The 24,013-nt window shown below is 53.2% G+C and overlaps 1 protein-coding gene and 2 long non-coding RNA genes across 5 annotated transcripts in view; 2 read left to right on the top strand and 1 right to left on the bottom strand.

Annotated features, from left to right (window-relative positions):
• The window catches only part of NDRG1 (N-myc downstream regulated 1), a 55,401-nt gene extending 40,106 nt beyond the window's left edge, over positions 1-15,295 (bottom strand). Inside the window, exons 1-3 of one of the 2 annotated variants that reach the window (XM_081258844.1) lie at positions 15,168-15,268; positions 12,561-12,724; positions 3,090-3,170 (exon numbers count right to left, since the gene is read on the bottom strand). In XM_081258844.1, the coding sequence (XP_081114970.1) occupies positions 3,090-3,152 (63 nt within the window). In that variant the 5' untranslated portion in view covers positions 3,153-3,170; positions 12,561-12,724; positions 15,168-15,268. Of the gene's footprint in view, positions 1-3,089; positions 3,171-12,560; positions 12,725-15,167 lie in introns of both variants that reach the window. The other variant, XM_081258843.1, reaches the window with a different exon arrangement.
• A 776-nt stretch (positions 15,296-16,071) lies between these two features.
• On the top strand, positions 16,072-19,052 carry LOC308630306. The gene is made up of 3 exons (XR_014017820.1): positions 16,072-16,216; positions 17,440-17,588; positions 18,704-19,052. It is a non-coding gene; the product is annotated as an uncharacterized lncRNA (long non-coding RNA).
• Positions 19,053-19,114: 62 nt separating this feature from the next.
• Positions 19,115-22,720, top strand: LOC308630351. 2 transcript variants are annotated; one of them, XR_014017830.1, is made up of 2 exons: positions 19,115-19,545; positions 20,102-22,720. It is a non-coding gene; the product is annotated as an uncharacterized lncRNA (long non-coding RNA). The 2 variants fall into 2 exon arrangements; XR_014017831.1 differs by lacking the exon at positions 19,115-19,545 and adding an exon at positions 19,577-19,738.
• Positions 22,721-24,013: the final 1,293 nt, after the last annotated feature.

Here is a 24,013-nt window from a genome sequence, read left to right on the forward strand (position 1 = left end):
GATCCTCCCAGACCGGGGCACGAACCCGTTTCCCCTGCATCGGCAGGCGGACTCTCAACCACTGCGCCACCAGGGAAGCCCTATGTGCTACACTTTTAAAGCTCAAACCTGACCATGTTACTGCCTTTAAATTTCTTCCACGACAGCCTATCATCTAGATTAAAACCCAATCTCTCATGGGTGGAAGAGGAGAACAGAGCATTTCCCTCAATCCAACAATTCTGAGTGTCCAGCCCAAATTCCATCTTTCACCAGAGCTGACACTGGCAGGCTAAGCCCAGGAAGACAGGAAAGGGGCCCTTGTCCCCTGGGTAGCAGTGAAAGTACAGCTCAGCGTTGAAGTTGGAGCCACCCTGGGCCAAAGTTTCCAAGAGATGTTACTGGCATGCTTTCTTCTCAGCTCAGAGATGGAGTTCCAACACCCCCTGAAAGCGGAGGCCCAGCTAGACCCACCACTACCCACCATGAAAGAAAACAGCTCAGCAGAGCAAAAGGCAAAAGAGGTGACGGAAGGGGAACGAGGACCCCTTGGGACAGCCAGGGGTTGGAAGATAAGATTGTAACAGCCGCCTGCTGAGGGAGATTAAAATAGCTTCACACCCCCTGGGGCTGGGGTTAAGAACATTAGGGGTTTGATAAATTCAGGTGGAAGCAAATGTGGCCAAAAATACTGTGTGTGTGTGTGTGTGTGTTGCTAGGAGGGAGTAGAAAAGCTATTCTGAACAACCCTAACCTTCAATATGTTAACAAGAGTGCAGATGTCATGGAGATTGAGGACAGACATCAGGAAGAACTTCCCAATAGCAAACCTAATTAAAAACACTTTGCTGAGTCAATCTAAGGAATTGGAAGGTTTACTTCGATCTAAACCTTGAAAGAAAGGGTCAATCTCTACTTAGAGACAGACTGACATGTAACCTGGAGTTGATAATCTTTTAGATGTTTGTTTGAGAAGTAAAATTTTCCAAGGGTAGCACTGTGCTGCCTAAAATATATAAATGCTGTGTTTAAAAAATGCATTTACCCTTGCACTCAGCGATGCCACTTGGGGAGTTTACCTTAGAGCTGCACCTGCATGTGTATGAAATGATGTACATGTAAGATCCAACGAGCGTATGAACATCCTGCAGCACTGTTGGTAATGGTAACGTGGACCCAAGTGTCCACATACAGGGCACTGGTCAAATAAATGTGGTGGAACACTGTGACACTGGAAAGAGAGAAGCAAGTGCTCTATGGACTGATGTTGGAGAGGTCTCCAACCTAAGTGGTTAAATAAATAAAGCAAAGCATGGTATACTATTTCATATGGTTTTTCAAAAGGGATAAGAATATGTTGATATCTATTTGTATCACCTAGGGGGTTTTTTTTGTATGTTTGTTTGCTTTTCAATACTGTGTCAAAGATTCAGACAGAAGAGGAAATGGATTTGGAGCATGAATAGTGAATAGTATTATAGTTGGCAAACTATGGCCCTCCCCATTCCTCCACCTTTTTTTTGTAAATAAAGTTTTATTGGAACACAGAAAGCCCATTTGCTTACATATTGTCTAGGGCTGCTTTCATGCCGTAACTGTAAAACTGAGTAGTTACAACAGAGACCATGTGGTCCTCAAAGCCTAAGATATTACCATCTGGCCCTTTATAGCACATGTTTGCAGACCCCTAGCATGGGAATGATCTCAAGCGTTCTGCAGCTTCACCTGGCCTGGCTTCTAATACTAGCTGTGTCACCTATCCAAATGAACTTGGGCAATTCCCTTCCCAACAAGACCAGTTTCCTTATCTATATAATGGGAAATAGAAAGTTGCCTCCCACTTTCATAATGAAAAGTCCATGAAATAATGGACCTAAAACAGAGCAGCCACTAGCAGAGTCATAAAGGAATTAAATAAGCCCATTCCAGTGGCAGCTGGCCTGAGCTTGGCTCCATGCCCCACAATTTGTAAACATGTGACCGACCTAAGAGGACAAATTAACTTCCTGGAGATTCAGCTTCCTCTTCTGTAAAATGGGAACAATCAATGAACCTAGTTTCTAATCAACCACAGCCTTATCCTTCCGTGTAGCAGGAGAAAATCCATGAAGTATGACTGGCCCAGAGACAGGCACACAGGACGTGGCTCATGCATGCTAATTATTACTTTCAAAAGCATTTAGTTGACCTTAGAGTAACTGAACTTTTGAACCTGAGCTTTACATTTTTAAAAAAAGGTGTCTCATCACCGGCCGTTATGAGGCTCCGTGAGAACTGGGACATGAACATAGTTTAAAAATACAGTGTCAACAATGTAAGTGAAAAGGCTTTTCATATCCATCTACAGCCGGTCCAGGATGGATCATGCCAGGCTGGGCTGTAGGGCAGGGGCTTCTGTTTCCAACAGGGAGGCTTTGTAGACATGAAAGCTTTGGCCAAAACGATGGTAATAATTGTAGCTACAAGAGCTCATGAGCAAAGCTGGTCCCCTTCAGGGCGGACAGGGTTCTAACAGCTCCACATGAATTAACCCACTCTATCCTCACCCTGGCCCCATGACATAAGTCCTAGTGTCACTGTTTTTTAAAGTTGGGGGCCTGGAGCACAAAGAGGTTGAAGGATTTGCCAGTGGTCACAACGCTGCAGGTGTCACAGGCAGGATCTGAACATAGGTAGTCTGGTCCCAGTGTATGTGGCCTTAACCTCTAAGCTATGGGGCAGACAGAGTCGCTGGACAACGGGCTTCATGCTGCAGGTTTTAGAACCACAGGTTGCCAGATGTGGAGGTGCTTAGAGGAACTCTGGTTCAATGTCCTTACTTCACAAATGACATCAGTGAGGAGAGGGCAGAAAAGCCAGCGGTGGGCGAGAGGCCTGGCCACAGTGCCTTAGCACTTGGGAGCCAAGCTGGGACTTGAACTGGTACTGCTTGTCCCTTTGCATTCCTGGACAAGGTGACCTGTGGAAACCAGGAAGCAGTGGACATGTGCGTGTGTGTGCATGTATACACACGTGGCAGTGTACATGCTTGCGTGTTCCTATTGTGCACACACGTATGCCCGTGTACGAGTAGGCACGGGATGGGGTCAGCCAGGGGCCTCTGCACTCACCTCGCCTTTCTCCACCAAAGGCTTCACCTCAGCGAGGTCCACGTCCTGCAGCTCCCGAGACATGTCCTTGCTGTCACCTGCCTACAAAGGGACAGAGACCAGGAGGTGAGCGCTTCCTGCTGAGACATGTTTTCAGAAAGGAGCAAATCTGAGGCCAGGGAGCAAGGCTTCACCTGCACAGCCCAGCAGCTCCGACCCCCTACCCAGCGCCCCATCCCATCCCACTCTTGCCCCCCGGGGACCCAGGGGAGTAGATTGCCTAGGATGGGAAACTGAGGCTTACGGACGCATCTACACTCAAACCCAGGCCCTCACACCCAGTCCAGGACCACCCACCACACCGAGGACGTTTCTCCCCGCATTTTAGAAGGACACCCACATCGCCGAGCCCAAAGTCAGGCAGACCCAGCTGGACGACCAAAAGGGGACGGAGGTCGCGGAGGCCCGCCACAGGCAGGCGTGGCACTAGCTTCCTCCTCCTCCTTCCTCCTCAGACTAGAGGGGCCCCAACAGAGGGGCGGCCACGCAGACGCCCCTGTGTCCAGCTCTGTGCAGGGCATTCTGCTCCATGCCAAGGGGTCTGACACTGAACACTCAGGAGGGTTTTGAAAGAAAAAGGACTTTCGAGGCAAGAAGCACTGCATGAGCCAGAGCAGGGGTGGGAGAGCAGGGGTGGGGAGGGCAGGGATGGGGGCAGAGGTCGGGGTGGGGCAGGAGACGTCCTCCTTGGCTCTGACACCCAGGCAAGTGCAGAAGAACCAAAAGAGCTAAGCTGAGCAGAGTTCGGGCGGTGGAAATGCCATCATAATCGACTCCCTGGGGAGCGAGGCTTGGGTGGTGACAGTTGCTAAGCACACCTGGCTGCCTAATCAAGGACCTGGTGGCATAAACGTTTCTTGTTACGGATGAACAGTCAAACTGGGAGAACGAAGCACCCACTGGTACCGGGGTGAGGCACAAAGGGCCCAGAATGAGGGTTCCGTGCTGCAGGCAGAGGCCCACGAGACAGCGTGAAGACGTAAGTGACAGGAGGAGGCCAGGGACCCTCAGGTCACAGACCCAGACCTTCCGAATCGGGTACTTGGTGAAAAGCCGCCTGACCTCGGCCCTCACTCTGCTCCTTTCCAGGACGGGGACCTCGCCCCAAGCTCCCCGCAGACGTTAACAGCCAGAGAGAGAATGCAAGTGTCTGAACTTCCAGTCCGGGGCTCCTCTGAACATCCAGCTCCCCGAACCCAGAAGAGCCCTCTTTGTGACACACCTCTCAGAGGTCAGCAGGCGACAGAGCAGCGGCCACCCGGTCCCCAGCCCTGCGCCGCCGTACGTGGCATTCCGTGGGCAGATCCCCTGGGACGCTCGGGTCTGGGGCCCCGGCACGATTTTCCCCAGTAGATAACCAGCCCCATAAGAATGCCTTTATGCAGCCTTTGGAGTCCAGGCTCCAGAACATTCTGAAAACAAAGTCGGTTTTATATTTGTGAACATAGCTGGGCAGCTGCCAGCTTGGAAGCAGGAGGCATGAAAAGCCAAGGTCTGTCGGCCTTGCTAACTCAGCGTGTTCGTGGTCCCGAGACCCTGGCCGTGGGACACCTCGCCTACACTGCCCAGGGAGACTTCCAGAAGCCCGGGGCTCTGGCAACTCCACCCTTCGTGCTCAGAGGGAAAGGACTTTACATTTCACAGGGGCTCCTTCAGAAGCCAGGGATGAAGTCGGGGTCTCCCGCTACCCCCTGGGCGGGCCCGGGCAGGCCTCCTTCAGCTCCCTGTGTGAGTTCCTTAGGACAGGTAGCCTACCTGGCCCCTTCCCTTCCCTGCCTGTAGCTCCTAGCATCACAGCCAGGTGCAAAGTCGGGCCTCAACTTGCTTGTTAAATAGATAGATGAACGGCTTTTGTGCAGCTTCAGAGCAATGTCTGTACGTAAATTCACTCTTACATGATCACTGGACCACAAGAGTGAAACACTTTGAAAACAGATCTACATTTATAAGGGCTCATCCCAGACTGCAGTTCAGCCCGGTGTGCTCAGGTCTCCTTGGCTGCCAGACGCCATGATTCCACTAGACTGTTGGCCTCTACCTGCCCCCTTATCCTCTTTCAGAACAAGAAATAGTTCAAGTCCAACCTTCCTGGCTTCCCAAACGTGCTCCCAGAGAAATCTCTTTACTCCACACCTTCTTTTCCTTCCGACAACCCAGCTTCCCAGACCCCAAGAGACAGTGGGTTGAAAACTGGCACGAATCCCTTAAACATCAGCATTTGAGAATCGCTGCTTTGGGAGGGTTGGGTGAAGGCGCCTGCCGGAGCCCCACCCTCCACGTGCTCAGGGTCTTGGGGAGGCTCAGGGCGGAGCCCATGGAGAGCTATCGCGGTGTTTGTCTAAACGAGGGTGATTCTTCCCCTCACCCTCCATTTGGCGCTGTCTGGAGACATTGTTGATCATCGTGACCGGGCAATGCTACTGGCATCTAGTGGGTGGAGGCCAGGGCAGCTGCTAATCATCCCACAGTGCACAAGATGCTCCCGCAGCAGAATTATCTGGTCCCAGTAGGGAAGAGGCTGAGACACCCTGGCCTAGACCAAGCAGCAGCTAGTGAGGTCCCCAGGACCCTGAAGTCTTCAGGGAGACCAGATAAAGCAGAGGGACGCTCCAGTTCTCCTTGTCCGGGGCAGGGGGGTGCCTGCAGGCCCGGGGCAGCCTGTAGCTCATAACTGTAACTGCAAATGTCCCAACAGGAAGAGTTGGCCAGGACCTCCATCTAGGTCACTGCTCGCAATAACCAAGGCTGCCCAAATGGACTGCAGAAAGTGCACCTTGAAGCTCGCCCCTCCCCATGCCCCCCACCGCCCTCCCTGAGCTACTGGAGGAGCAAGAAGACAGCCTGCTTGTCACCCAGCTCTGCCGACTTAGGTCTCTTGAGGCCAGCCCTCACCCTGTCTCTGTTGCCTCAAGCCAAAAACTTCGCAAACTTTTGGTTCAGAAGCTGTTTGCCTAAAGGAAACCTTATAAGGAAGTTCAGTACATAAAAATTGATTGTCTTTAAGGAGAAAGCTGACATGCTTTGGGTGAAGCCAGAGACATCTCCCGGCAGCCCCTCGTGCCCCCCCTTCCTATCATCTGCCACCGCCCCCCTGGCAAGACTAGCCTTCAAAGACCATCTAAGTTCCAAGAAGCGTGGACCGTATGGCGATTTACTCGGAGGTGGCTTTCCCGTACAGTAGGTTCTCATGTGACAGGCACTGAGCAAAGAGAGAAAGGACCCCTGATAGCTCCGTTGACAACTCTACTATGTGACAAGTCAGGGACCGATGGGAGGTGACCTGATTTGGGTGCTCTGGCTGGTGCCCCCGCCCCCACCAGGTGCCACTCGGAGGGTCACACCAGGGTCACTCCCCGCAGCCGACCTGAGGCCCGACTTGGCTCAGCAAGCTCTCTCCCTGCACTTGAGGCCGAGCACTGGATGCTCGTCCCTGCCTTTCTCCACCGCCTCCTGAAAAGTCCCAGCGCAGTGTCGGACTGAAAAGGGCTGAGGCAATCATGCAATGGACAGGGGGTGACAGGGCCAGGCCGCACAGGGCACAGGGGTGGGAGCCCAGGAGTCTGACTCCCAGCCACCCTGAAGCATGGGGATAGGGCCGTACCTGCCAACTGTGTCTCAGCACAGAAGGAAGCCGCTCTAGACAGGAAATGAGATTGGGACAGGCCTCCTTCTGCTAAAACCCCACTCCGTGCCCAAAACAGGGCTCCAGGTCACAACGCCAGCTGCCAGACTGGTTTATACCACATTTTCCTTTCCCACCTACTTGCCCAGAAGGAATTCTGAGAAAACCAACATCGCAGAAGTGAAAGGTAGCCAGGAGCTAGGCGGGGAGACTTGAGGGTCAGACCTGGGCATCACCATTGATTGGCTCTGTGATCTAACCTCTGAGCCTCAGTCTGCTCATCTATAAAATGGGCATAACAACTCCTGTTCCCAGCGAGTAGCAGCGGGGCTTAAATGAAACTATGGCACACAGAATCTGGCAAATAGCTGCTTAATTAATCAGTGCACTTTTCTGGTTGCCTCAGAGACCATGGACATCTGTGGGAACACAGGTCTATGTTTTATACATTCTTAGTCCCCGAGTGGCCCAGCAAGCAGGGGACACAGAGAAGAGCTTCAGCAGGTGCCACATGGGTTTCCAGCAATCAGACCCAATGCACCATCACACAGGTCAATGAGTAACAAAGGCCCAAGGGGGGGGCGGGCAAATACCTTTCCAGTTCAACAGACCCAGGAGTCAGTCAGCAATTAGCTGCACTTCATGGGTTCCAGGGAAGCCAAGACTGAGATTTGTCCAGAGGAGGGAAGTAGGTGACCTCGGGGACTGGGAAGGCAGCGGGCAGAGGCACTTCAGGCAATGAGGTCACGTGAGAGCTATTAACCAGTCACCGGGAGAGCGAGGGGACACAGAGCCTGGGATTCTCAAAAACGCTGGTAGAGCAGCAGGAACACGGCTTAGAAGTCGGGGCATGGGAACCCTGCCACACGACTTTCCCCAAGTCATTCATCCCCTCCCTGGGCCTTGGCTTCCCATCTACAAAATATGTGGCGTGTGTTCTATGGACAGCACATGGTCCCCAAAACTCAGGATGGATGGGAGCCTAGGTGGGAGGGTGCTGCACGCAGACAACAGGGCCGTGCACCCTGGGGTCCTACCAGGGCCCCATGCAGCTTGGCTCCGCCTGGATCCATCTGCCCTGGGAACCTGGAAGAACCTCTCCTCCCGGCGTCGGCCCCTCCCTGTCCGTAAAACAGGAGTCTCCCTCCGGCTCTGGCACTCGTCTAGCAAGCCACACAGGGGGACCTATCTGCAAGTTCTGCTGGGCCCCTAGAACTCCCCCGAGGCAGGGCGGGGGTGTCCAGCAGACACACATCCAGGATGTGCTCTGGGAGCCTCAAGATGCACCTATCTCAGCAAGGGTGGCCAAAGCCCTGCACAAACGCAGCAACAAGAACTTCTATGGCACCTCCTGGGCTCCAAACTCTGTCCCTCCTTTGAGCTTTCCAGCCACCCTAGAAGGTGGACCTTCTCGTGAACAATCTGACAGGGAAACGGAGGCACAGAGAGATTATGAAATGTACCCCAAGTCACCAAGCATCAAGATGGCACAGCTTAAAGCAACCTTAAAGGGGACAGTTGACCATGACACCAGCTTGCTCTAAATAGACATACATACCGTGCCCCCAGCCCCAGGGTGAGGATGTGCTGAGGATGGGCTATATGTGTGCCCAGGAGGCTTCTCCTGTGTGGACCAGCTGGGGGAGTCATGTGTTTCTCCCTCTACCATGGGCAGCTCCCCCTAGAGCCACCACGAGAGGCCCCCTTCCCTGCAATACCACCCGGGATCTTCCTGTAGGTTCTCAGCCCCCCTGAGCCGCCATGAGAGGCCCAGTCCACGACTTAGACTTTTCTATTCTCCCTTCACAATACCCAGAAGGACTTCTGTGTTTAGCTTTTCCCCAGAGTGCCTTCCTGACATGGCATCCAATGACATCCAATACTTTGAAAAAGGGTTCACTGCATCGTTCTATCTGTTCCTCAAGGAGGTCCCTGGAAGAATGTGGATCTGATCGTCCCAGCTTGCAGATGGGTCACCTGAGGCTCAAACGCCAAGGCCCATGTGACTCCCTTAAGGCCTAGACTCCATCCTTCGACGTGGGTGCAGGTGTGCAGGGCAGGGGCAGGCAGACCACAGCCTCCTGGAGTCCTTCAGTGAAGCAGAGAGAGAGGGCCCAGGAGCGATTGTTGATGAGTTGGCATCGATTGTGACGGTCAGCCAGTGGTCCAGATTTTGTCTGCTCCAGAACATGCCTGGTTTCCAAGCCACATGAAAGCGGTGTTTTTTCCAGCACACTGGGCTCTTGATAGGACAGAATTTAAAAGGGGGGCGGGGGGGTCAATGGGTGCTGCTGTCGTCGCAACATCTTCCCTGAAGACAGGGATCCCCGGAAGGTTCCAGAGAACAGACCCCCGTCGGCGTTAACCTCAAGGAAAGTAGCCTCGGGGTATGCCTTGCCTCTCTCTGCCTTGCTGTGAACGCGTTCTTTGGTCCTTTCTTTGCCAAAGAGGTTTTGATGCCAAGCTACCAGGCAGTTCGTGGGTTCTCTTGATGTTTTCTGGACCTTTCGAAACCCAAGGCTCTGGGGAGGGTGAGGAACTTGGTGGCCTTAACTCTCAATGTTTTTCTTAAGTAATAAACCTAGTAAAAAATATGGCTGGACTCACTGGACCTTCAAGAAAGTTCCCCAGTTGAGGGGAAGGAATGTCAAAAATAGGGCTTTCAGAAGTCAATAAAACAGTGACAACACAATTGCAGAAAAGATCAGACAATCAGAATTCCTCGAGGCCCCTGCTGCTTTGCATGGAGGTTGAACCTCAGCAGCATTCAACTGAACTGTCTGATACTGAAAGAATGAAAAAGGAATCACTAAAGAGAAGACACACCCAGATGCATGCATTCCCCGGGTACCAGTCTAGAGCTGAAACGGAACTTGTCTGTGTTCGGCCAGAGCACAGAACTAGCAAGAAGGTCAGAGAGTGTGTCTGGGACACAATAGCAGGAAGAGGGAGGGGCCAGCACTTGGTCCTCACCCACCCCCTTCCCTGCAACACCACCCAGGATCTTCCTGTAGGTTCTCAGCGGAATTTTGGCAGCCCAGCTACGTGTTTGGCAGAGAGAAGATCAGATCGTCTGCAAGGACCAGCAGAATAATGGAAGTCCAAAGGAGGATGCTGGGTGGGTTAGAGGATTTTTCTGAGAATCTGTGGGACAAGCATGGGCGGCACTGGATGGTCTGTGGGATAATTTGTGGAAAGCACACAGACGGAGCCAGTGTTCGCATTGGATGTGGATGTAGTTTCTTCTTACAAAACCCTTTGTCCCTGAGATGGGATGAGTGCCACGCTGACAGGATCCTTCCCCGAACTGGTCTTGCTGCTTCTACCCTCTGGATGGCCTTCTGACCTTTCCTACACAAGAGGGCCCAAGTTATTGCCTTAATAAGTGGAGATTTCCTTTGGACCGACATTAATTGAGTGCCTACTAAATGCCAGGCTCTCAGGTCTACGGGAAAAAGGGTGAATAAGGAGACAGCCCAGAATGATCCAAGAAGGGTACCTAACCCAGCCTGCATGCCTGGAGGGGAAGGCCAGGGAGGGCTTTCTGGAGACAAGAGACAAGTTCAATGATTAATAAGGAGAGGGGAAAGGAGGTGAAGCCTCCCAGCTAAGAGAGTCCTCAGAATTACCTGCCTCTTAAGAATGCCTCTCACACCCACATTCAGAGAGGGCTGCCCAGAACCTTCTCAAAGCCAACAGGGTGGAGTCGGGGGTCAAGATGGGGCAACAGGATGGAACCCCGGTCCCCATCCACTTCTTTCAGCAGAGCTGCACATGGGCGTAACATTTATATGTACAGAGGTTTCCACAGGTTTAAGGAGGAAAAAAAATCTATAAAAGATAAGGCCCCCAGACTGCTAACGAGCCCCATTTCCTACCACCTGTTGGAGGAACAGCCCTGACGGAATGGAAACGCCTGGAGATGGAGCCCAGGTGAGCAGGGGTTGGCAGGTCTTCAGTAAATGATGAAGTCAAAGATTGGGTCAAAGAGAGGCCTATGTGTGGACCCGAATTCTGTAATCCAGTCTGTTCTGCAGTGCCAAGTCAGATTCCCAGGATTACCCAGGTCTCTTCTCACAAGGCGCCCACCCTGAAGAGCTGGGCTCCATGCACACTTGATCAGAGTCCCCCACCCCTCCTGCCCACCCCCCCTCCAACAAGCCTGGGCGGGCACAGCAAGGGGCCAAGTGAGTGTCCAGGGAATTTAACCTCCTCAGTTTCTGCAGCAGAAATGGCCAACCCGCCCGTCTCTGTCTCCAAACATAAAGAGAAAGAGCAAGCAGAAGGGCAGGGAACCAGACTGAGATCAGGGAGACAGCAAGGGCTGCTTGAAATGAATCCAAGGAACAAAGTTCAAGTTCTACAGACAGGTCCAGAGGGATCTGGGCAGGGAAACATCCAGGGCGGCTCACGTGGAACAGAACCCCATCACTTGATTCTGGACAAGCAAGTGACCTGCGCAAACCTCAGTTTTCTGACCTGAGAAATGGCAAGGATGTCTCCTATCTCAACCGAACCAGGCGATGCCCTGAAATCACAAGTCACGTTAGCCAGATAAGAGCTACTTACTGAGTACTGTGTCCCCAGACCCTGGAGGTATGAGAAATGTGGCCACCTCTTTCTTTTCCTCTCCCCCTACCCATTATTCTGGAGCAGGTATCCTCAACTCTGGCTGCCTTCAGTACACCCTACCCCCAGTCCAGCCCAGGGAGCTTTGAAACAATGCAGATTCCTGGCATATCCCAGACCTACTAGGCCTGGAAATCTGCATTTCAGACTAGGTTCCCATTACATTTTTAAGCGTTCAGCATAAGCCTAGCTTTTTTTTTTAAATAAATGTATTTATTTTATTTATTTATTTTTGGCTGCATTGGGTCTTTGTTGCTGTGCGCGGGCTTTCTCTAGCTGCAATGAGCAGTGGCCACTCTTTGTTGCTGTGCGTGGGCTTCTCACTGCAGTGGCTTCTCTTGTTGCAGAGCGTGGGCTCTAGGCAGGCTTCAGTAGTTGTGGCACGCGGGCTCAGTAGTTGTGGCCGGCGGGCTCCAGAGTGCAGGCTCAGTAGCTGCGGCGCACGGGCTTAGTTGCTCCGCGGCAATGTGGGATCTTCCCGGACCAGAACTTGAACCCGTGTCGCCTGCATTGGCAGGAGGATTCTTAACCACTGCACCACCAGGGAAGCCCAAGCCTAGCTTTTTGGAAAAACTTCTAGAAGCAAAACATGAGTCCAGCATTTGCAGGTGCTCCCACTGGTCAGGGTAAGTTTAGAACAAAGGTTCCTGCCACTGATTGCCAAGGAAATGCCTTGTCATTTGTGGAACTGATTGACAGCAAAGTCCCTCATGTGTCCTCACAGGCGAGTACTGTTCTCAGTTCCTTGCATGGATTAACTCAATTAATATTTACACATCCCAGTGAGACAGGGTCTGTTATTCTCATTTTTCAGGGGAGGAAACTGAGGCCCAGAGCTCCTGATTGCCTCTCTGTACTTTTTATTCAAGCCCTTATGCGATCACCCCAACATGCTATCATGAAAAAGAACAAAGGCTTTCAAGTCTGACTCTCTGGGTTCTAAGTCTGGCTCTCCCACTTTCAGTCACGTGGCCCACAAGCATTCCCTTAAACATTCTTGGCCTTGGTTTTCTCATCCATTCAATGGGGCCAAGACAGCCCAAGCAGAGCTCTTTCAAGGATGAGAGGGGATGCGAGGATACAGCCACTGATCTGAAGAGAGAGAGGTCTTGTCCCTCCCCGGCCCCCTCCGCCTGAGTCAGGCCCCCTCCTTGCTAGAATCTCGGATGCTGAGTCATCACCTTGGCTTCCTTTCTGAAGCACAGGGCCTTCTGAGTCACGCCTTGGATGGGATTCTCTGGAGTTGGGTCCCAAGGAAGAACTGCAGCTTCAGGCCATCAGAAAAACACAATGCGATCTTTCTTCCCCATCCTTGCTGAGGCAGCTCAGGCCAGATTTCAATGCACTGAGGGGAGGGAAAGGGGGGTCCAGCTCTGTTTAGATCTGGGGTCCAAGCTGGAGGAGGCAGCCCGAATCCCATCAACCACCGCTTAGCGGGGCTGCAGCCCTTTCTCACTAGACTGAGTCTGCTAATCTCTCAAGAACACACAATTCACACTGAAAATCAATCAATCAATCACCCACATTCTGTCTGGAAAGTTTCCTCACCAGAAACTCCGTGAAGATCCAATTTATTTTTGCCCCTCTGACAGCAGAAAATAAATCTCTCAAGACTGAGACCCCCTTTCACCACCTTCAATCCCAGCCAGGAGACCCCTGGACAGGGTCTTGGAGAGCCGATTCCCAGTTTCGGCTCATCCTTCCTAAGTCGTTCCCTGTCTCAGTTTCCATCTGTAAAATGGGTAGAAGTTGGACCAGTAAGTTGTGTGAGTTTTTAATTCCAGTCCAAATTATCAAACCAATGGATAGTAATCCTGGATTTGCATCTCAGGAGAGGAGACCCCAAGAGATGCTCCAAGGTCTCCTTGGAAAGCCCAGGCACATGCTACCCCCAAAAGGTCTACTGCCTGCTTGGGATGCTGGCCACCCGCGGGATCATCGGGGAGTGGGGCAGAAGGGAAGGAGCCATTCAATTCATTCAGCGTCTGTGTTTGATCCCTGCCCAAGGACCTGGCCCTGGGCCAAGTGCCAAGTGACGGGCGAGGCAGGCAACGCCTTCCTTCTCACTCTCTAATGAGAGACAAGGGACCAGAAGGGACATCCCAGGCTTCGATCCTTACACCAGAGCACTGTCCCTTTGGAGGTCTCCCAGCACTTCCGGACCACCTCTACCTCCCCTCCTCCCCTGACTCCCACCCTGTGCCGCTGTGCTCCAGCAGTTACCACCACAGAGGGCTGGGGGCTGCACCCGCACCTGCATTCCTCCCCTACTCGGTGAGCCCCTTGAAGGCAGGTGGCGGAGCCGGCACTCTCTGTACCTTGCTTATTTCACTTCACGTTTGTGAAATTCAGTAACGATACCAGACTTTCTATAAAGGAGGAGGCTGTGCTGGAAGGTTTGCCTTGAAACTGCATTTTTCATAGCAAGAACACGGTTTGTGTTTAGATATTTTGTTCTTTAGGAGAAGGTGAAGTATGGCTAATGGCCATTAGGAGGAGGCTAAAGCCCTCCTGCGTGGCCACTGGCTGAACTCTCTTTGAATTTTTAATCTTTCCCAGTAACTCAAAGGAACCAGACAAACTTCAAACTGAAGCGCCCAGGACATCTGCGAAGAAGAGTTGGTCTCGGGCACAAGACAACCGGGCCCTCCGCCACCAGATTTCCCTCCCCGACCAGCTGCCAGGCACCTCCCCCTTCCAAGCCACAAATCGGTGCTGCCCCAGACCCACAGGGACGTCTGACAGCAGAGGCGACAGACGGCCGAGTGGGACTGGTGGGCTGGGGTGGGGGGGGGGAGGGGTAAGGAAAAGAGCCACTAAATCCCAGCGTCAGCCACTAACGTGACCCAAGCGGTGACCGCGCGTTTGCCCCGGAGCGCACCGCTTTACACACGCCCTGCCCACGGCTGAACCAGAGACCGCGGCGGATGGCCCAGGAACGTCCGAGCAACTCCAGCGGCTCTCCTCCTGCAGGGCAGGAGAGGCGGGCCCGGGAGGCAGGAGAGAGAGGCGAAGCGGGGGAGGCTGGGCGGAGGCGAAAATGACGCCACTCGAAGCCCCCTCCGGCCCAGGCCACCTCTTCCGCGACGCCACAGTGCCCACCCCGGGCCACCTCGGGGGCCGCACCCTGCCACCTCGCTCCCGCGCGTGTCACACGCGCTGTGACACACCTCGGACCCACCCCACCACGCACACACACACACAAGCGCGCCCCACCCCGGCTTCCAGGCTGAATGGGCCCCCGCCCCTCGGACGCACCCTGATTCTGGGCACAGTCTGGGAAGCAGGCACACCCACGCCCCCTTCTCCCGCCTCATCCCCATCGCCGCTCACCCCTGCCCACCGCCTTTCTACACACGCGCACTCAACCCCTCCTTCCCCAGACACCCCACTGCAGGGACAAACGCCACCCCGCCCCCGACACACGCACTCTTGGTCCCTCCCCCTGCTCCCAGCTCCAGCTCGCCCCCCGGCCCGCGGCGCCAGCTGTGGTCTGGGAGGGCCCCGGGAGCGCGGTCAAGGTGTGCCCCGAGCCTCTGCACCCCCGACCCCGACCCCCAGGATCCCACTTTCTCAGCTAGGGGGAAGGTGAACGGGGACCTTTTTTTCCTCTTGAGGCCGAATCGAAACCCCTCACTCCGGCAGTGCCCGCGCCCCCAAAGCCCCTGCTCGCTCTCGCCCTCGCGCCACGGGGAAGCCGAGCACTTGCAGCTCCGCGGGGCCACAAAGGGCGGTCCAGGAGCTGCAGCAGCACCCACGGGCGACCGATCCCTCCCCGCCCGGCTTACCTGAGGTTGAGAGAGAAAAGCAAAAAGAGCCGGAGCTAGGCTGGCGGCCCCAGAGGGAGCGAGAGCGGCGAAGAGAGGCGTGCGCTCTCGAGCCGGAGATGGGAGCCAGGAGAGGTTTGTTTATGCCCCGGAGGAGGGCGATTTTATAGGCGCTGCGGCCCCGCCCCGCCGCGCTTCGCCCCGCCCCCGCCCTCCCGGGCCCGGCTCGCAGCGGGGACACACCCCTCGCCGCTCCCTCCTCGCGGGCGCTCCTCCCGCTCCCTTGGGCGCCACTGGCCGTGCTGGAGCTGCGCGCGGCGGGCGCCCGCCGGAGCCGCCGCCTGTTGCGCAAGCCCGAGTAGGGGCGCGGCGGGGAGGGGCCTCCGGTCCCGGCGGCCGTTAGGCTCTGCTGTCCCTTCCTTCGCCCGGAAGGCCGGGGCCTCGGCGTGTGCAGCGGGCGTGTGTGCACCGGGGATGCGTTTGTGCGCGGGTGCGTGTGCCTGTGCGCGCTCGTCCGTGTGCATGCGGACTTCCGTGTGTCTCTGTGTGACCATCTCCATCTCAGAGTTTCTTCTTCCGAGTCCCGTCGCGCCACGCCCTGACATCCCCCACGGGCGACTCCCCACTTCCTCTAGGTTTTAGCTCCCGAGCCCCATTTAGCTGCCTCCTTTGCTTCCCGGAGACCCGCTCCCTGCGACTCTCACCCCAGGCCCCTGCCTTGTTGCATCAGCTCTCCGCTGAAATGCACGCTCCCATTTGATCACGTCCGTCTTGCTCAGCCCATCCTACAGCCTGGACACCGCCCCGCCCCCACCCCCCGCACCGCTTCCTATCCTCCTCCCGGGTTCTGAGCCCACCCGCCGTTTCCCGCCCCGGCGTCCCTCTCCCCGCCCCCAGGACCCTGGCTGGAAGGGAAGATTCTCACTCTTTCCTCTCCTGGATCCCAGAACTTGTCCTGAGCACCCTTTCCACGCTTAGCTTCCTTGTCTGCTGTCCGGTTTTTGCCTCCGTGTTCTCAAGCCGCTCTGCAGATCAGAATGCCCGGCGTTCTGACCGGGCATTTTTATAAGGTACGTGCCAGGGCTCCACCCCAGGACAGTTTGATTAGAATCTCAAGGATGGCAGACCAGACGTCTTTTAAGAGCTTCCCAGATGGTTCTAATGTGCAGCCCCGGTGAGAATCACTGCACTGAGAGAGCATCATTTTATGGGTGAAGAAAAGACCCTGTCGTTGTCCCCAGGCCCCTTGCCCAGACTTGTGTTTGCAGGGACCTGCGCCCCTCCCCCTCCATCTGCCTGCCGGTGGTAAGCCTCTTCCATCCACCAGCCCACGCTTTGCTCAAGGCAGTGGCCTGCCTCTCCTCTGTGCGTCCCATTTGCCTGCATGGGCCCTGCTATTTACCTATTCTGTCATTCCACAAATATTTATTGAGCCGCTGCTGTGAGCCAGGTCCTGTGCTGAGCTTCTGGGAAAAGGAGTGAAAAGGCAAGGTCCCTTCCCTGGGGTTCATAGCACAGGAGCCCCAAGGCTCATTTTCTCCATCTGCACAAGGAGAAGTTTAAGCTCAGCTCATTTACTGGGTAACTGGCTTGAGCACCTTTTCTGTCCAGGCTCTGTTCTAGACTCTGGGGACATGGTAATGAACAAAAAGTTTGCCTTTTCCAGATCCACCCTGTTGTAGGAACACCCTCCCCGGTCTAACAGTCTGCAGGCCAGCTTTCTTTTACCCCACTCATGTACATCCATTTTCCCTTACCTCCCCCATTTTGACTTTGAACACACATTTCTTGAGCCCCTATGGTTTATTACCTGGCAAAAATATAGAAGGTCAAGTTCAAAAGTGGAGTAGGCTGCCTGCTCCTTCATTAACAAGTGGAAGCTTTGAGGAAGACTTGGGGGTGGGGCACAGAGAGCAGCCCAGACCTGCAGCCAGATTTGCCCAATGGGAGGCTAGGCTTGTGCTTAGGAGCCCCAGCCTTCTGGAACACTATGAGCAGAGAACAAGTGAGAGGACAGAGGAGACAAGGTACCAGAGGCAAAGAGAGGAGAAAAGAAGAATTCTACAGGGGAGTGGAATTTTCTGAGAGGGGCGGCGTTCTTCAACCAGGGTGAGAGGAGATCGTTGCAGAGTCCGAATAGGCTTGGAAAAGTTCTGATGAAGGTGTCGTTTGGGTCCCAGACTCCCTCTCATGGGTCCAACGCAGCCACTTTTCCCTTCAGTGCTGCAATGCATTGTTGTTTCTGCGATGCCCTGAGTACCAGATGAAGCAGTTTTCTTGCGTTTCGCTGTAGGAAGGACTGACTTGGGGGCAGCCCCGGCTGCACACACACGGGTAGAAGATGCTTGTCCTGTGGAGCAGCCCCAGGGAACTGAGAGCTTCCCGCACCTCCGCGTCCCCAGCCCAGGCCAGCTGAGACAGCAGAAGCTCTCAGAGCCAAACGTGGGTGCAATTGTACTGAACTGTTTAAATTATTTCTCTTTCTCACTGGTCAGCAGTAGAATTAGGTTTGCTTAGTAAATGCACGTGTGCTGCAAAGCCATCACAGAATGAGACTGGATTCTCTGGACTAATGTCCCTGGAAAGTTCTAGTTAGCAGCACCAAAACTTTTTTCATAGGCTATTCTAACTAAAAGGACCATAGGCATCATTCATTCCCGGCCTTCTTTCTTGGAGTTCGTGGGTACTCAGGGTTGAGAGAGACCCAAGAGAAAGCTGGAGTTCAGGGGAAGAATGCCTGATTTCAACACCCAGGAGCTGTGGTACCTTGGGCAGTTACCCTGCCTCTCTCTGCGTCTCCTGTGGGTAAGAGGAGCCGTCAGACCTTCCGACCACATTTTATGAGCCCACTGCTGCAGTTCCGTATTTTCCCCTCGCGTTAAGATGAGAAAGTGTCCCTGAAAACCCAGCATCCCCCAGCTCTAGTATTGGGCTCCGCCCCCCATCTTCGAGCTTCTCCAGAATCCATATCTCCCTCTCCTGTGGGTCGTTCTAATCAACAAGTACACATTCACGGCAGTCACTGACCCATCCTAACAATCCTGTCTTACCCCAGATTCTCCTCCAATTACCGTAGCCTTAACCTCTCCCTCTTCCTCCCCAAACTTCTGTAAATAGATGCCCATCCACATAGTCTCCACTTCCTCATCTCCCCTTTAACTTTTTTTTTTTTTTTTTTTTTTTTTTTTGCGGTACGCGGGCCTCTCACTGCTGAGGCCTCTCCCGTTGCGGAGCACAGGCTCCGGACGCACAGGCCCAGCGGCCATGGCTCACGGGCCCAGACGCTCCGCAGCATGTGGGATCTTCCCGGACCGGGGCACGAACCCGTGTCCCCTGCATCGGCAGGCAGACTCTCAACCGCTGCGCCACCAGGGAAGCCCCCCTTCCTTTAACTTTTTAGTGTTTAATTTATCAAGTTGCTCAGGGGTCAGTCCTGGCTTAATAATTCTACAAAGCTTGTTAGGAAAAACAATAGCCTTCTCCGCCTCCACACCCCACCCCCCAACTTTCTTACCTGCCCCTCCCCCTCGGAAGCCAGTACTTTCATCTCTTTGCAGATCATCTGTGTCTCACCTCTGCCACTCACCAGCTTCCTACCCCTGGGCAAGTTCTATAATTTCCTGCCTCAGCCTCCTCATCGAGAAGATGTACTCATAATGACAGAGCTAACTTCTAGGGTTGTCGTAAGAAATATGAGTTACTACATGTAAAGGACCTGTGAAAAGTCCTAGAACAGTGCCTGGCACATAGAAAGCCCTTGAGAGAATGTTAGTCACCACCACCATCATCATCATCACCATCATCATCTCATCCCACCTCTCCTGATATCTTGCAAAGTACCTGATTCATACAGAAATCCAGTAAATATTGGTCGAGTAAGTGAGTGATTGCAAACGTTTATTCCTGAACTCTCCTTACTTTATGCAGCCTTGCTTGGAAACTTTGTTGGGGGTGGGAAGGGATCTCTCTACTTGCTTCAGGAGCCCAAGTGGAAGGATCTCTATCTGTGGACGTCCGTACATTCTCCCAGTTCTCTGAGAGCATCCTTGACATATAAGGTCCAGTTGTGAGCAATGGGGAAAATCTGCAAAAGGAAAACAATTCCAAAGGAGGGTGGGTGTTAGCATATGTTCAGGGTCTGTAATGAATCTTTTTTTTTTTTTTTTTTTTTGCGGCATCCGGGCCTCTCACTGTTGTGACCTCTCCCGTTGTGGAGCACAGGCTCTGGATGCGCAGGTTCAGCGGCCATGGCTCACCGGCCCAGCCACTCCGCAGCATGTGGGATCTTCCCGGACCGGGGCACGAACCCGCGTCCCCTGCATCGGCAGGCGGACTCTCAACCACTGCGCCACCAGGGAAGCCCTGTAATGAATCTTTTACTTTGGACAGAAATGAAGAGGTATACAACTTTGGGCCCATAAAAATCAGGGTCTCTTTGCTCCTGGTTTGGAATAGTTTGTCAGGGCTGCTGTAACAAACTACCACAAACCGGGCGGCTTAAACTAAGAGAAATGTATTGTTTCACAGCTTTGGAAGCCAGAAGTCCAAAATCACCGTGTCAGCAGGGCCTTGCTCTCTCTGCAGCCTCCAGGGTAGAATCCTTCCCTGCCTCTTCCAGCTGCCGGTGCTTGCAGGCAATCTTTGGTGTTCCCTGGCCCCGTAGCTGCATCACTCTGATCTCTGCCTCTGTCATCCCGTGGCCTTCTTCCCTTGTGTCTCTGTCTCTGTATCTCTCCTCTTCTTATGAGGACACCAGGCATAGTGGCTGAAGGGCCCACCCTAATGCAATATGACCCCATCTGAACCTAACTGATTACCTCTGCAAAGACCGTATTTCCAAATGAGGTCACATTCTGAGGGGTGAAAATGAGTGTGTTGGGGGGGGCAGTGGTGACAGGATTCAACCCAGTACATAGTTAATATGTATTTAACAAATATTTTTCATGTCTTTGCAGAGAGACCTACTTACCTGCTGGCTGGGGGCAGCCCTGATGAAGCTACTCTGCGATGATCCCGCAGTGGTTCTTGCCCGGCTTCCCACCAGCTGCCCCGCTTCTGGCATCTACCCTCTCCATTCCCTTCATCCCATGCTTGGCTGGCATCTTGAACAACCTAAATCATAGGTCCTGCCTAATTCAACGTTCTATTGCTCTCTCTGCCTGCCGAGTTCACCACCCCTCCCCCGTGTGTCAACGGAGATGTCCCTGGACATCCCCTTCTCTGGAGTTGTCACTCATCTGGGGAAAACACTGATTTAATCTAGAAAGGACCTGCCTGAGAACAAAGCTAGTGTGGAGCAGACTGATCTGGGAGAGGCTGAGAGCTGAGATGCCACCAGATTGGTCACCCCCATTTCAGCTCTTCCACTGTCCCTGAAATGAGGCACATGGGTACGATTTTCACCGTCAGTGAACGGGGAGTGGAAGTGATTTGTGTCCCTTCCAGATGGGGACTTTAACAGCCAGCCTGTAATTCACCTCCTGTCCTGATCATTCTTAGCCCAGCCACACTGACGACTGCAGATGGTAAAAACTCCATCCCCTGGGCCCTGGAAGGAGGAAACTCAGGGCAGAGTCCCCAGCTGACCAAAGTGGACGTGTGACCAGCAGAAGAAATAAACCCTGTTGCCACGTGCCACTAGCATTCTGAGGGTGTTTGTCACTGCAGCCCAACACAGCCCATCCTGACTGGGTCACCGTCTTCCAAGGCTATGGCAAATGTCAGCTCCTCCAGTAAACCTCTCTTGTTCTTCTCCAACTAGATTCACTTTTTTTTAAAACTTCAGTACGTAGTTGGTCTAGCATTTAAAATCCATCAGGCACTATGTGAAGTGGTAGCGAGAAAGAGATGAAGACGGCATGATTCTATAATTGGAATTGTTACAAGTGTTGTTCAGAACACAGAGTCTTAGGGCCTCCCCGGTGGCGCAGTGGTTGAGAGTCCGCCTGCCGATGCAGGGGGTGCGGGTTCGCGCCCCGGTCCGGGAAGATCCCACATGCCGCGGAGCGGCTGGGCCCGTGAGCCATGGCCGCTGAGCCTGCGCGTCCGGAGCCTGTGCTCCACAACGGGAGAGGCCACAGCAGTGAGACGCCCGCGTACCGCAAAAAAAAAAAAAAAAAAAAAAAAACCACAGAGTCTTAGAAGACTATATAATCCAAGATCTCACCTACTCTCAAGGTTTCAGAAAAATCCTCCTGAAAAAGGGGTATTTGAAGCGGGCAGCCATTGGACTAGGCACAGATAAGCATGCTCTTACCACCTTCTGCCCCCAGAGCATTGTGCGTTTTCCTTTCTTGTCATTAGTTAGAACTCATTAGTGTATAGGTGGCATAAACATAATTTCAAATGGCTTAAGCAATAAAAGGGGGACATACTTATGGGCTCATGTAGCAATAACAGCCAGAGGAGTGTTAGCTTCAGGCATGGCTGGATCCAGGGCCTGGTGTCACTAGATCTCTGTCTCTCTAGCTCTCAGGATCTCCCAGATCAGTTTTACTCCATGTTGGCTTTGTTCTCAGATGGGTCCTTTCTCGAGTAAATCAGAAGGCTGTCAGTTAAGTTTAGGTCAGTTCGTTAGAGAACTCCTAAGCTCTGAGGAGGACAGAACCCTGGGAAACTTCCCCTATTTTCTCTGAGAGGTCATGGGGCCTTTGAAGAGCCTGCGTGTATGTTTGGCAGCCACTCATCCTGAAGCTGCTGACCCTTCACTCTCCACCCACCTTCCTGGCTTGACCGCCTGTCTCCACCACCACCTCCAACTGCACTTTCCAGCCTAACCTGCCTGCCTGCCCGGCCCAGCCGTTCTGGCTCCTTCATCCTCTCTGCTTTGCTTGTACCTCTGTAGGCAGAGCTCCCTGCAAAAAGGAGCAGCAGCTTCTCTGTCTTGGGACCACACTACTTTGCACAGGGCAAGCAAAACTTAAATAATATTTGCTAATTGAACAGAAGGAAGGAGGGAAGGAGGAAGAAGATTTGAACTTATGTACAGACAGTCGACGTAAAACTACTGTAACCAAGCAGGACACTGTGGGGCCTTCCCAGGACAGACACCTGCCACCCTTGTCCTCCACCTGCCTCTTGTCTGTAGGAAAACTTTAGCCAAAGAATAAATTTAATCAGAGAAACAAGAAAAAGCAAAGGAAAGCAATCAAACAAGACCCAATAGTAATAGTTTACCCATTAAACAAAGTCAAGGACTTTTAGTTCCTCCTCAAGGGCTATAGATAATATTCTGAGCCATATCCTTTGAGCTGTTTCTCAGATACTGAAACCCCCGCCAGGTGGAAGAAGTTAACCATATGCTGCCCACAAGCACGTAGACCCACACAGGTCGGAACCAGAAGTTTGATGATGCCAACTCCCGATTACCTCCCCACCAACCCATCAGAAGAATGTCCCCAAGCTGATCACATACCCCTACAGCCTCTCCTTAGCATGTAGCCCTTTTACTCTTTTCCCTGTATAATCTCTGAGCAAAACCTGGGAAGCGGGGAGTTGGTTTTAGGGGGACATGGGTCCACCTTCTCCCCAGAACTGCAGGCTTCCTCAATAAAGCAATCTTTTCTTTTACTCAACACTTATCTCTCAGTTTTGGATTCTTGAGCCACGAGCAGCTGAACTTGAGTACAGTAACACAACCACTAATCATCCAGCTTTAGGGGATAGGATGGTACTTTGGCATTTCCTAAACTTTAATCTGCTCTTTTGGCCTCCAAATCTGCATTTACCTTATCTCTGCAGGTGCTCGCTGGTGTTCTGGGCAAAACTTTAGATTGTCTTAGTTGGTAGGAAGTGAGACCAGAGTCTGATAGGTGTCCCTGGGGGCTCCTGGCTGACAACTCCCCATCCACCATCACCTGGGACCAGGTCAAGAAATGCAAAAGGATTTTTTGGGTAGCAAGCATGAATTTTACTTCCCAGCCAGATTAGAGAAGGAGTATCACGTGACTTTTTGCATTCCTTGTGTTAAATCTCAGCCACCACCCCCCCTTTCCTGGACCTAGCGGCAAATTCCATCTTGGTCAATAAATTATCCTGCCAGGCCCAGTGTTATTACAATTAGGAAAGAGAGTTTACTGCCTTCTTCCCCCCTCACAATGCTTTCTGAAGTTAAACCTGAATGAGTCTTAGCTTCACCGCTTGCTGGGAGTATCCAAAAGCACAGCTCAGCGCAGCCCTGCTTCTGCAGGGGCCTGTGGCTCTCTCTTTCTGGACAGAGACTGAAATGTTCACCCCACCCAAGCATTCAAGCAACGTGTGCCCTTGACCACCATCAGGATCACGTGCAAGAGGGGGGGCCTCTGCAATGCACCCGGAGGAACAAGGTGCAAACATTCCCCCTGCAAGCTGCAAGGAACCAGACGACAAACGTGGGCATGTACAGGGCAGAGCGGGCTGGAGCAGAAGTTAGGTCATTTTCAAGGTACAAGGCAGACAAAGAATAGCTGCCCTGTTCCTAAGCAAAGATCAGAGGGATGTGGCGGGAAAACAAACAAGTCTTTACTTAAAACCCAACCAGGTTCGGGGCTTCCCTGGTGGTGCAGTGGTTAAGAGTCCGCCTGCCAATGCAGGGGACACGGGTTTGAGCCCTGGTCCAGGAAGATCCCACATGCTGCGGAGCAACTAAGCCCATGCACCACAGCTACTGAGCCTGTGCTCTAGAGCCCCCAAGCCACAACTACTGAGCCTGCAGACCACAGCTACTGAAGCCTGCGCACCTAGAGCCCGTGCTCCCCAGAAAGAGAAACCACCGCAGTGAGAAGCCCATGCACCTCAACAAAGAGTAGCCCCCGCTCACCATGACTAGAGAAAGCCCACGCACAGCAACAAAGACCCAACACAGCCAAAAAAATAATAATTAATTAATT

This window comes from Mesoplodon bidens (genome assembly GCF_964165515.1).
Source record: "Mesoplodon bidens genome assembly, chromosome: 16".
NCBI lineage: Eukaryota > Metazoa > Chordata > Mammalia > Artiodactyla > Ziphiidae > Mesoplodon > Mesoplodon bidens.